The sequence below is a fragment of the Hippocampus comes genome, unplaced genomic scaffold (assembly GCF_001891065.2).
Source record: "Hippocampus comes isolate QL1 unplaced genomic scaffold, H_comes_QL1_v1.1 scaffold145, whole genome shotgun sequence".
Lineage (NCBI taxonomy): Eukaryota > Metazoa > Chordata > Actinopteri > Syngnathiformes > Syngnathidae > Hippocampus > Hippocampus comes.
The window spans coordinates 181,601-193,498 of record NW_017805994.1 but is presented as its reverse complement, the minus strand read 5'-3'; the positions used below and the strand labels follow the sequence as shown (position 1 = coordinate 193,498).

Genomic DNA, 11,898 nt, shown 5'->3' with positions numbered 1-11,898 from the left:
CGCACGCACGCACGCACGCACGCACGCACGCACGCACACACACACACACACACACACACACACACACACACACACACACACACACACACACACAAACACACACATTACCTCCACCCAGGAGCTTGTGCAACCGATGTAACATCTAAGTGTTGCTCACCTGGTCCAGCCTGGTCTTCCTGCTCACTCGTCCGCCTGACGACGACGGCGGCATGCGGCTTAGAGATGCCTCGATCTGCACCATGCACACACAAAGCGGATAAGACACACACACACAAACACACACAGACAAACGGACAGTGGAGGCGATGTGGTAAACTGGCCTCAAGTTTCTCCTGTGTGAGCTCATCAAAAAGCCTTTCGGCCTCCACCAAGGACAGAGCTTTGTTGTCAGAGGCCGGGCATCCTTCCGGGTATCCTCTTCCATCTTCACATGGCAGCTGTGCATCGCTACAGATGGGGGGCTCTGACACGACAGCAGCGGCTGCACGTGGGGAGAACCTTAGTCCCGTCAAGTATATTTTGCCATTTTGATCCACTTTCTTACCATGATGGTCAGCTGATCCAAAGTGCAGTTTCTTCCTGGGACTGCCGCTGTGGAACGAGTGGCGCCTCGTGTGGTCGGCATGTGCGTCACACCTGCAAGATGAAATTGGCAATCATGCTTTATATGAGAGAGAGAGAGAGAGAGAGAGAGAGAGAGAGAGAGAGAGAGAGAGAGAGAGAGAGAGAGAGAACTGACCTGTTGCTGAGATGCTCCTCCCGAGGCATCATGTGACCAAAGGCGGTGGAGTAGTTCTCGGTGGGGCAGCGCTTAGGGCTGCCCTTGGCTGGCAATGGGGCAAGTAAGGTCTCTCTCTTGGCTGACAGGGAACACAAAAGAAATTAACCGAAAGCCGAGAAATAAGCCACAGAGTCGATGAAATTCTGCGGCATGCGTCCGATAGAAATAACTCGACCGACGAGAAATAGTACATACTATACATCAAGATAATCTACAAAATAACACAAGTCAGTACTGGGCGTGGTCGCAATGGCGCTCCGTAGTCCTGGCGGAGGAAGCGAGGACGACCGATGGCCGTCCGGAGACAAACTCCTCTGACTTCTTAGCGGACCTCCGATGCCGCCAAGTGATGTCCTGTGATTGGTTAGCCCTGTGAGCAAGCGTACGCGTGATTGGTGAGTGAAAAAGGCGGGCTGTTTGCAAACATGTAAACGTTCTTACAGGGGGCTCTGGTCTCGGTGGCGCGCGTCTCCTCCATCTCAATCAGCGCCCTCATGATGGGCGCCAAGAGGCCAGTGCCCTCCTCCCGCAGTCTGGATGTGGACGGCGTTTGGTCGGGGTCTCGGGGGGCCGTGCACCTGCAGAACCACAATGCAAATGAGTCCGGAGTTACATTTATAAGCCTCATACATGTAAATTGCATTCATAGTAAGAAAATATGAATTAGACTACTTGCCCCTTTGTTCGAGTAAGGGAAACCTCATGAATGCTAATTGCAAGTTACAGGGACGCTAGGCTAGTACAGTATTATCAAACATTATTATACAATTGGTAGTATCAAAGTTTCGGAAGGGAAGGCAGACTTTGCAGCGGGCGTCGGCTGTTGGACTTCCAGACGGGGTGACCTCCGGCAGGTGACGTCCGGCTCTGCATTGCCACTGCTGGGTGAGCGCAGGAGGTCAGGATGGTGGAAGAGACTGCGAGATATGTTGAAGACGTCACGGTGGCGCTCCTCCACGAGGAAAGGTGGAGACGGCTATGTCGGCATAGCTAGCCGCTGGCTCACCCGGCTCCGGACGGCTGGGGGGCGGCGTGGGGAGTGTGGCGGACCCTGGCCTGGTGCTCATGCTCCAACTGCCGTACTTGAGACTCCAGCTTAGAAATGGTTCTGAATGGAGATGATACCATCTTTTAAAAAACGAAATATGTATTTTAGTCAGAATGAACGATCACCTTTTTAAGTCTGAAATGGAATCGTTGGCTTGGTAAAGTTTGTCCTCCGTTGACAGCAAGTTGCTCTGTCAAAAAAAGTCAGGAAAAACAAAGATCAGCAGTCACCACGGCCAATAAAAACGGTTTTGCATTATCTTTAAATACACAATTTAATTTGTATCTAGGACCTTTCATAACATGGACTGAAGTCATGTGATATCGGTGAAAAACAAAATAACTGGCAAAGGACCATAGTATTGGAATAAATCCCATCTTGTCTTGTAGTGTGACACTTGGATCAAAAACTGTCAATACATTTTTCGATCTGTTTCCGACACAAATGATGACGTCGCTTACCTTTAGTTTGTCGTTTTCCTTCAGCACACAGTTGTATTGTGCAAGAAGCTGCAAGGGGGGAAAGACAAACCATTAAAAAAAAAAAAACAAAAAAAAAAAAACAAAAGCCCCAAACATTGGTGAGTGGGCCTCGCCTCTTTCTTGGCCTGGACCTCCCGTTCCCTCCTGGCCTCGCTGTCGTCAATTTGCCGTCGAGCCTTGGTCACGGCCGCCGCCTTCTCCTTGGCCGAGCGCTTGCCGTCCTCCAGACGCTGACGCAGCGACTTGACGGTGGCGCCCGCCACCGCGTAGCGCTCGGGCCACTCGGCCTGCAAGTGGGATCCGAGACGCGTTCAGATATATTCCTGCTTTCATTGGCGTTCGCTGCGAGGATACGCTAATGGCCGTCGGTGTCGCTAATGGCCGTCGGTGTCGTATCTCGCCAACAGGGAGATGTTCTTTTCCAGGTTTTCTCGGTGCAAAATATGCTGTCCGAATGCTGACGAGGCGATTACCAGCCGTTTCTCCAGCGCGGCATTGGTTTCCTCCAGCCGGTCGATGCATCTCCCCGCTTCAGCCAGAGCTTTCTCCAGATGCTGACACCTGGAAAGTGTAAAAATAGAAAGATTCAAACGTTAGGAAGACTCCAGTTTGTCACCTGCTCTATTTGGTTGAAACTCAGTATGTACCCGACTAAAGCTTGGACTCCTGCAAACGTTCCAAAATAACCACCTGCTTGTTTGCTTGAACTCAAAATGGCAGACTTCCTTGAGACAATTTTGCGGGTCTCGGCCTCCGCTCCAAGTGGCTAGAACTGGGCCTCGGGGTGCCGTTCACCCTAAAATGGTCGCTTCCAAGCAAAACGACCGACCTTCCGGTCTTTTCACGCGTGACTTCTCGAGACTTTCTTGAGGGTCTACTCATGATAGACACGGCGACGGATTTTTTCCCCGAAGCATACAGACCTGTCTGAGAGCATCCGGTTGCTCCTCTCCAGGTCTCCGGGGGGATCTTGGAGCTCCAACTTGTCTCGCAGGACTTGAATCTCGTACTCGTAATACGCCTTCAGGTCAGCCACGTGTCGTGAGTGCTTCTCTCTCAAGTTCTGTCGCAGCCTGGACAGGAGCAGATGTGATATCAAGGGGTGGGGGGGCGGATCCGTACTTGAAGTTCCATGACACAACCAAGGTATTTTCACCAATGTTATCCGTTGCAACTTTGTCACTCGTATAATCAGAACACATGAAGCTCCCTGGCTCCAGTTCGTACTCACAGGGAGAGGATGACGGGATCTTCGAGGGAACCAGAACCAGGCCTCAGAGTGGAACTGCGGGCGCGTGTGACCTCCTCCTCCTCGCCGATCCTCGTCCGCGGGATGGACGACGGGACTTCCTGCGATGCGTCGGAGACGCCGTCTAGACTAAGAGGCGTCATAGAGGAAGGCTGCGATGCCTCCACGAGCAGTGGCTGCAAAAGTGGAATCCCAAAGTGAAAGAGCAACAGCCAAAAAGTCGGAAACGGAGAGGAGCAGTTTCGTGTGACCGACCCGCAGAGACAACGGAGTGGAAGTCCCGGAGCGTTCCCACTCGCCACGTTTGACGTCCGCCCTGCGTTTGTGATGGTAGAGCTCTCGCAGAGAAACACCAAGGTCCTCGGCCTGCATGAGAGCATGATTTTTTTTTTTTTTTTTTTTTGGTTTAGACTTTGGGAAAAAGGAATTTTTCCTGCGTTTGTGATGGTAGAGCTCTCGCAGAGAAACACCAAGGTCCTCGGCCTGCATGAGAGCATGATTTTTTTTTTTTTTTTATTTTGGTTTCAGACTTGGGACAAAGGACATTTTGACTTTTTCCGGTCGTATTAAAACATTTTTTAAACATCGTTATTTTGCATGTTTTGACCCAATTTACAGTGTTAAACACAGTGCCTTGAAATTTGTTTCGACCCTGTGTCATTGACCGTGGCGCCATTTGGCAAATTGCCTTTCTTCGGGTTCCGATTGGCTCAAAGAGCCTTCCGGATGGCAAGGCTTGGGTCACCTGATGGGCGGGAGCTTCTTGCAGGAAGAAAGCGGCGCCGCTGTCGTTGGCGTCGAGGGTGTCGGGCAGACGGTGATAGAGGTCGCACTCATTCAGACGCCAGTAGGTCAGCCCTGAGAGGAACGGGACAACAGTGACGGCTTCTTTGAGCGTATTATTTAAAAATAGCCCTTTTTTAGAGAATAGGCGTAGCATTTTTCACAATAAAAGGCGTAATATTATGACAACGAGGATGTATTTGATTAGATCCGCCTGTTAAAAAAATTCTAGTCTTCCCTCATTAAATGTCACTTTCAACTTGATTTGGTGTATGCACGGGTGGTCTGTTTTACTCAGAGGCATGAGGAGGTGCGGCTCCTTGGAAAAGTAGGCGAAGCCCTGATCTCCACAACATGTCACCTGAGGCCTCAGACAAAAGGCTGTCGCTCCTCCGCATCGCAAAAGAGGCCGAGGGCAAAGCGGCGGCTGGACGGCGGGAGTCGGCGCTCTCCGGCGGGCCGGGGCCCGACTCGCCCAGGCTGCGCGGCAGCTCCTCGTACTCGGGAATTTGGGAGGCTCCCGTCTTGATCTTCTTGGCTCGCAATTTCTGCCTCAAAGCCCAGGAGGTCAGACCCTGACTGGACAAAAAGCGCAAAAGTCAAAGTTTGGACAAAGTCAAAGGCACTACTATTTTTTTAAATGATGGCTTAGCCCACCCTGAGGTTGTGCGCTGGCGGGCTGCTGACGACTCCGCCTCGTCCCGAGCCTTGGCATGGTCCTGCGCCGCGGGAGCGGCACGGGCGTCTCGGGACCAGCGGGGCTCTTGCGTCTCTCCCGACTCCCAGGCGGACAGCGTGCCGTAGCCGCTGCTGAGCCCCGTGGCGGCCCGCTCATCGGCGCCGTCGGGCCTGTGCGGCGGCGAGGGGGAGCCGAACGGGGAGAGGGCGGCGGGGGCGGCCAGGCTGTCACTGTCGCTGGGCGCGCGAGTGGTCAATGCGCAGTCGCCGGCCATGAGCGGCAAGAGCGAGTCCTTGCTGGTGTCCTCGCTGGTTTGGATGGCGGCGCTGTGGGTGAAGTCCGCATGGAGCGGCCGGTTCTGGAGCTGCACCAGCGCCTTGATCTCGTCTTGAATCAACTTGAATACCAAAGTTGAATGAATAGCAATACATTTGAATGAGGGCAAATTTCCATTCATGTCGCAAATATGACATGAATCTTGGTAACGTAAATGCCGACGGGAGGGTCTGGGTGAAGGGGTACCTGGATTTGGCACTGGTACTGTTCTTGCTGCGCAAGGATTTGCTCCTGATATTGCTTCTCCACCAGCTGAAACAGATGCAGCCATCGGCCCTGAGGTCAGCGGGGGGGTGGGGGGGAAAGGTTTTCAACCACTGCGCTCGACCAGCTGTTGGTTTTAATGGAGGGATAAGCGGGCTCGCGCTGTCGCACCTCGCAGTCCTTCCACAGCTGCGGGTCCGTCTCGCCACTGCTGCGAATCTCCTCCACCAGGGCTCGAAGGGTCTCCAGGGAGCTCGGGTTGATGAACGGGAGGTTCTTGCTCGGAACGAATGCGTCATCCTCAGGGCTCAGACAAAGACCCCTGAAACGCGCCAGATACTTTGCTTCTGCACTCCAACATCTGACTGGGGTTGGCTTGTTTTGGAAAATTCAGGCCCCAAAGCCAGTTCCACTTTGCGACATGAAAGCACTGCTTCAAACCAAAACAGCAGGCTTGGTGCGTCTTTTCAGCTGTGCTTCCTTGTGACTTTTGTTGTGCTCTACTCAAGATCGACTGACCGTCCACATCTGACGTGGTTGGTCAAAACTGGTTTTGGGGACTGAATTTTCACATAAATCTAAGGGGACCCGGGAAACGGACAAAATGGCTGACTTCACGTGTCTTTTCAGGCATAGGTTTTGGGACGCTTTTGTGAGTCTGTTCATCATCAATGTGTTTACCAAATTACACAGAGAAGCCGCCAAAGAGGCCAAACGCCGCACCTGATTTTATTGCACGGCGCAGTGCCCTTGACGGTCTGGTTGGCCACAGTGCCCCCTGTGGTCTGGGAGTCCGAACGCCTGCCCTCAGAGACCCCAAGCCCAGATGCCGTGGTGGCCTCGGAGGACAGCGGAGACGCCTCGCTCTCCTTGCCGCCACCACCGGCCCGGCAGAGACTGTGGGGCCCCGAGCTAGACACGTCCTCAGAGACGCTGTCATCTGTGGACATGTTTAAGGGCCCGTGCAGAGGTGGGCGGAACTCTGACAGCTACAAAACAAGGGGAAAAAACAAAATGGATGCGTGCGCCACGCTGTTACGCAAAACAAATCATCAAGCCATTATGAAGGATTTTCATGTTGTTTTTAATTCTTCTTTCATTCGTTCCCTTGGACATGCGTTTTACTTTGCATCCTTTCTTCCTATCCTTGAAACTACTTTTCTGCTTCCTTTTGTACTTGTCCAACACAGCTTTGGAAGCAATTTTCTTTGTTGACTGAAACCTTTGACCATTATTAATGGGATGCTTAGTGCTTTAGTGACATAGCTCTTGCAACTGGTGTATTATTATGAGCTTGGATGAAGCGGTGACTGCGGAAAAGCGTCATCTCGCCAGCTGTAGACGGTGCAGACGTCACCCCGGGACGCCACGCGCCAGATTGGGTCCCCAACGTCGGATGACGTCGCGAGCTTGTTGTGGTTAACTTGAGCTCGGCGGGCTGCGCTAGCGTGCTAAGGGCTAGCTGACTAGTCTCTCTTCAGGCCACACTGGCGGGTTACGCTAGCTGATTAACAAGCTCGGTTGAAACGCATTTGAAGGAACCGTAACGCCGTTAGCAAGATTATTAGTTACTCAAATAGAAGGGTCGATATAGTACCCACCACATGAGTTCACCTTACCCGTTTACTCGCGTTGTCCTGTCATCCATATTTGTCAGGGAGATGCTAGGCAGGCGCTCATTGGCTGCTGAAATTGACGTAACATTGCGTCATTACATCTTGGTATGTGATTGGTGGACTGTGTCGACTGATTTTCGCATTGGCTGTTAGGGGAGAGGAAATCGACAATTGAAGTTCGGCAGCACGGTGTAAGGTTTTCATTTTTGTCTCATTTTGAGTTTTGGTGTTCAAATTTCGGTTAGGGTCTTACTGTGTGAATTTAGCTTCCTCCCTTTCTGAAAACATGCATGTTGGGTTGATTGAAACTCCATTTCCCTCACCAAACATCCCAGTCTCATTCTGTAGCTTTCTGGCTCAGAAAGCAAAAGAGAAGGAGTGACCAGGACAACTATATTGAAAATACAATTTATTACACGGTGTAATAAATACATACAAAGATGCAAGTAACAGCATTTTCATTTTGATAACAAAAGCAACCCGAACACGAATGAATTGACACGCACTCACTCATATCAAAAAGAAGTCTAACCTCTGTACAAGACATGTGGTGTCTACACTTTTATCCTTTTTGCATGCAAAAATTATATCGGGAAAAAAAAAACCCAGGAAATTTAAGTTCCCCAAAAGTGGGCACGGGGAAACAAGCTGAGAGTTTGACTCATTAGTACAAGATGGAGACAGTCTGTCTCCCTCCACTTGGAAAATGACATGCAAGTTCAATTTTGGGTGATTGTTTTTTTTCCTTTTCTTTTGTTTCAAGACACGCATTGTGAAGTCTCCTTGCACGGAATGTGTGATTGTCACTAGGACCTGGCGTTCCTCTCCGTCTCCGCCAAGCACTCGCGCACCAGGCCGCGGGCGTGGATGATGCCTGCCAACAAGAACAAAGAGGAGAAAACCAATGACATCATAACGTCACGATACCCGTAGGTATGAATTCAGACACACTTCACTTTCATCGCTACATAGAGATTTCTAGTGGACTTTTAGTTAACTACTTAGCCAACAATTACGAAATAAATAAATAAACAAAACAAAAAAAAGACCTCTTTTGAGCCTCTCCATGGCGCTCTTACTGCCAGCGTACGTGGGTCGGATCTCCTTGCCCAGCTCCTCAATAATGGCCAGCAGCTCGGCATATTTGTTTTGAGGCACTTGGCTGCCAGTCAAGCCCTGCAGAAGTCAATCGAGAAAAATGTGAAACTAAAGCAATGAGAAAAGTGGACACGATTCAGAATGCCAACATAATTCCAGTAGGAAAATTCACTTTCAGTTTAGACCCAGACCGCGGTATGTTTTGCCACACCTATCCAACGAATTTGGGGAAATTAGGAAGAAAGAGGTTGCGTGTTGGTGTAACCTGTGAGAATCCCAGAGAAGGTGGTCCATAGTCACTCAGCAGAGGCCTGTAGGACTGCAACGGGCCCAGGTTGGCTGCTGACTGGAGACTGCCAACTGTTGAAAATAATGAGATGTATACATTATAACATTTTTCATGTTAATAAAGTTCGATTTTTATGCTAAAAGAAAGTACAGTATAAGTGTTTGAGAAATTGTGATTCTCAGTGTCGTAATCGTACCACTGGCGGTATATGAGCTCCCTCTAGTGGTACAAGTAAAAACACACTGCTTGAGAACACCTCGGTAGTGTTTAACTTTTACATTCCAAACATTTGAATTTAAATTGTTTGTTTTTAATTATTCATTCGCGTGCATGTTTTATTTAACGTGTATGTGCAAAACACGTTAAATATTTGTCAATTGTTTTTGTCTTTTGCTATATTTAAGCGCAGTGCTTATGTTCAAAGTGCATAATGTTACAATGGCTGACAATATTATTATTACATGTACTTTTAACGGGGGAAAAATGCCTCGTTTTTAAAGAACACGTAGGCCTAAGTTACAGTATTTTAATGTTGGTTAATAACGTGGTACAGTACTTGGCAAGCAAAGGACTTTTGGGGAGTGTAGTTGCAAGTACTGTACCACTGTATAAGGTTGCAGTAGCGGAACTCGGTCAGCAGATGTCCGCAAAGAGGCGCCTCACGTCGGCGAGGATCAATCAAGCAGCTCGTAGCCGGGGAGCATCATGGAAGGAGGAAGCGGAGCGAGGCTTCCTCGACGAGACACGACCGCTACATTTTAACGGTCGCCGCCTAAACGGCGCCCACCCGGGCCGGGAGCGCGACCCCGGACGCCGGTGAACGTCGCGCGAGACACCGCCGCCGCCTTTGTCCCGGTCGAGTCAGCGTCCGCCGAGTTTATTTCCCCCTCACCGTTCTCGACATTCGTAATAATGGCGGCTACGAATTAGCCTAGCTCCCAGGATGTGACCCGACATATGTAACCGGACAAAAAAAAAAAAACTCCACGCACACACACGGGGCTTTCTCTTCAGGTATTCTCCGAGAACCCCCCCGAATTTAAGCGACGATTTAACCGCTACACGCCGGGACCCCCTTGGACGTTTTGTGCTCACCCTGGTTCCCTGAAGTTCCCGGAGTGTGCTGGTGGGCATTGGGCTTGTAAGACATTCCCAGAGACATTGTAAATGAAAGAAATCCAAATGACCCGACATTCAGCGAGGCGTCTGTCTCCCACTTTTTTTGTTGTTTACGGCGGCGCCGGCAAACATGGCCGTCACTGGATGTTGACACCCAGCCAGCCGACTAGGCGAGCTCCGAGCCCCGGCGAAAGAAAAGCCCCGAAAAGGCACACTTTTGTCGGGCAAAAGCGGCACGTTTGACCGGAATCCGAAGCACATTTTAGAGCAAAGTTGAGCCGCGCTTTTGGGTCACTTTAGGCGACTTAAGAAGCAATTTCAAGTATTTTGACGTCACTTTCGAGTTGGCTTTGTTTGTCCCCCCTCAATATTGTTTGATATGATTTATTTTTTTCTGTTTTCATAATCTAATCAAGAGACACCGGTGGATGAATACATTTCTGACTAATCACTTTTGGGGTGAAATAATTATATTGGTGTCCACCTCTGTCTCGTATACAAATGGTTTGACCCAATTTTGACACCAGTAAAATAGTGAATTAATCGAATCAACATTTATCATGAAACACACTTTACACTAAACGCCAAAATCGTATGGTTTGCCCTATTTGACTCCAGGTCAACAAAGTGAATTACACCTAATCCAATTTAGCATTTATGATGAAATTAACATTTTTTTAGTAGTGGAAGTACAAAGTATTTTTCGTAGCCCATGCAGTAAATATTGAACTACACTTGACATAGCTCGAACATTTTTTAGTACATGTCAAGATCGTATAGGTGACCCAATTTTGACTACAGTAAAACAGTGAGTTCCACTTGCTATGAAGTATTTTATTAGTAATGCCAAAATCTTCTGGTTTGACCACATGAAATGTTTTCTTTCAATAGATGATGAAACCTTAAATTAGAATCATGAACATTTTTAGTGGATGCCCAAAAAGTTGGATCCAATTTTGACTCTAGAACATTTCATTTTACTTATTAAATTAGTATTTTGACACCACTAAAACAATGAATGAGTTTTCCCATTTGCATTTTTTTTTTGTAAAAAATGTACAAAAATCAACATTTGCGAGAGTCCTACTATCATCTCTGAACCAAGAACACTTGATTTATTTCCCCGCTAGCAGACAGTGGTGGGAGAAAAGAACATTCTGACCAAATGAACTTTATTTGACCTCATTTTCACGACTGAATGTCCACCCGTCTCATGTGTTGGGACTTTTTGCACAATTTGCTGTACTGACCTGAAGATGTACGACATTTAAAACAGCGGTGAAAATGTAAGACCTACTTCTTTCCAGCCTCTATGCAAAGGTGCCAGACGGTAAAACGCAAGAAGTGGTTCAAATTGTGTCAAAGGTATTGCAAACTTTAAGTTGGAGATGTGCATTTAAAAGTTTAGAGGTCAAATTAAGTTCACCCCTAAAAATGACATTTGATTTTAGGTCAGTCCAAAAATTTCCCCGAGCAGGCCAAGATCTCAAAACTTTGAGCACTAAGTATCAAGCGAACGATCCCTCGTGAGAATTGCGGGAAATGAAACAAGGATGAAAGTGAAAGTCTGAAGGGTTTATTATTGGATTGTAACGTAGCGGTCAGTTTCAAGTGTTGCCGGGAAGGGGGGAGGGTGGGTCATCGTGCATCTTCCACTCTGAATGTCAGAGGACGAAAAACATCACCCCCGTCGGAAGAAGGGGTGATGGCAAGTCTTCCAAATTAAAAGAGAATAATAATAATAAAAAAAACAAAACAAAATAACAACAACAACCCTGAAACAGTTCTTTTGTATGTACACCAGTCTGCTTTGGCGCCACTATGTGTTGGGCGCGTGGCTCAGACTTTGGGGGTGAAGCTGCTGCCTCTTGTGCTGCTCCAGCACAGCCAGCTGCTGGAACTGGTCCGACGTGGACAGCTTGTGTATTAGCGGCGACACGCAGTTGGCCGGAATGATCAATCCTACGTGGGAGAGAGAGAGGGGCGGGGGGAGGGCAATTTAAAGTGTGACCATGGAGTCATTCATCAAGGTTTTTCCGGCAATGAAAATCGGGAGAAAGTCAATGCGGGCAGGCACTCCAGCGACCCAACTATCAACGGCGTACGTGTAGTATAATTGGTGGAATGCCACAACTTGCATTCGTTTCGGGACGATCGGAAGCGATACCCGGCCCAAGCGCTCACCGACTATCCGCTGGCCGTCCTCAGTGCGCA

The 11,898-nt window shown here is 48.9% G+C and overlaps 3 protein-coding genes across 4 annotated transcripts in view; all 3 read right to left on the bottom strand.

Moving 5' to 3' along the window:
• The window catches only part of mphosph9 (M-phase phosphoprotein 9), an 11,850-nt gene extending 4,600 nt beyond the window's left edge, over nucleotides 1-7,250 (bottom strand). Inside the window, exons 1-23 of one of the 2 annotated variants that reach the window (XM_019892342.1) lie at nucleotides 7,182-7,250; nucleotides 6,286-6,551; nucleotides 5,734-5,884; nucleotides 5,545-5,634; nucleotides 5,392-5,419; nucleotides 5,001-5,295; nucleotides 4,705-4,922; nucleotides 4,306-4,418; nucleotides 3,816-3,926; nucleotides 3,543-3,736; nucleotides 3,235-3,384; nucleotides 2,785-2,872; nucleotides 2,425-2,598; nucleotides 2,291-2,338; nucleotides 1,955-2,019; nucleotides 1,788-1,889; nucleotides 1,558-1,698; nucleotides 1,223-1,362; nucleotides 1,017-1,151; nucleotides 740-860; nucleotides 545-636; nucleotides 321-481; nucleotides 158-232 (exon numbers count right to left, since the gene is read on the bottom strand). In XM_019892342.1, coding sequence (XP_019747901.1) covers nucleotides 158-232; nucleotides 321-481; nucleotides 545-636; nucleotides 740-860; nucleotides 1,017-1,151; nucleotides 1,223-1,362; nucleotides 1,558-1,698; nucleotides 1,788-1,889; nucleotides 1,955-2,019; nucleotides 2,291-2,338; nucleotides 2,425-2,598; nucleotides 2,785-2,872; nucleotides 3,235-3,384; nucleotides 3,543-3,736; nucleotides 3,816-3,926; nucleotides 4,306-4,418; nucleotides 4,705-4,922; nucleotides 5,001-5,295; nucleotides 5,392-5,419; nucleotides 5,545-5,634; nucleotides 5,734-5,884; nucleotides 6,286-6,512 — 2,919 coding nt within the window. In that variant the 5' untranslated portion in view covers nucleotides 6,513-6,551; nucleotides 7,182-7,250. Of the gene's footprint in view, nucleotides 1-157; nucleotides 233-320; nucleotides 482-544; nucleotides 637-739; nucleotides 861-1,016; nucleotides 1,152-1,222; nucleotides 1,363-1,557; nucleotides 1,699-1,787; nucleotides 1,890-1,954; nucleotides 2,020-2,290; nucleotides 2,339-2,424; nucleotides 2,599-2,784; nucleotides 2,873-3,234; nucleotides 3,385-3,542; nucleotides 3,737-3,815; nucleotides 3,927-4,305; nucleotides 4,419-4,704; nucleotides 4,923-5,000; nucleotides 5,420-5,544; nucleotides 5,635-5,733; nucleotides 5,885-6,285; nucleotides 6,552-7,181 lie in introns of both variants that reach the window. The other variant, XM_019892341.1, reaches the window with a different exon arrangement.
• A 517-nt stretch (nucleotides 7,251-7,767) lies between these two features.
• cdk2ap1 (cyclin dependent kinase 2 associated protein 1) lies at nucleotides 7,768-10,263 on the bottom strand. Its single transcript, XM_019892343.1, has 4 exons — nucleotides 9,661-10,263; nucleotides 8,542-8,636; nucleotides 8,228-8,354; nucleotides 7,768-8,052 (listed from the first exon to the last, which is right to left on the bottom strand). Exons 1-4 carry the CDS (start codon nucleotides 9,725-9,727, stop codon nucleotides 7,985-7,987), a joined length of 357 nt encoding a protein of 118 aa, XP_019747902.1. The 5' UTR covers nucleotides 9,728-10,263; the 3' UTR covers nucleotides 7,768-7,984.
• A 981-nt stretch (nucleotides 10,264-11,244) lies between these two features.
• LOC109529139 (protein strawberry notch homolog 1-like) overlaps nucleotides 11,245-11,898 on the bottom strand; it is an 11,815-nt gene continuing 11,161 nt past the window's right edge. The window contains exon 12 of the mRNA XM_019892345.1: nucleotides 11,245-11,646. Within this exon, the coding sequence (XP_019747904.1) occupies nucleotides 11,504-11,646 (143 nt within the window). The 3' untranslated portion in view covers nucleotides 11,245-11,503. The remainder of the gene's footprint in view (nucleotides 11,647-11,898) is intronic.

Coding starts and splice junctions, on each gene's coding strand:
- cdk2ap1 (XM_019892343.1), bottom strand. CDS start 9,727: ATGTCTCTGGGAATGTCTTACAAGCCCAATGCCCACCAGCACACTCCG. Junction 8,637..9,660: donor GGGAACTTCAGGGAACCAGG/GTGAGCACAAAA, acceptor TATTTTCAACAG/TTGGCAGTCTCCAGTCAGCA. Junction 8,053..8,227: donor CATGGAGAGGCTCAAAAGAG/GTCTTTTTTTTG, acceptor TCTTGTTGGCAG/GCATCATCCACGCCCGCGGC.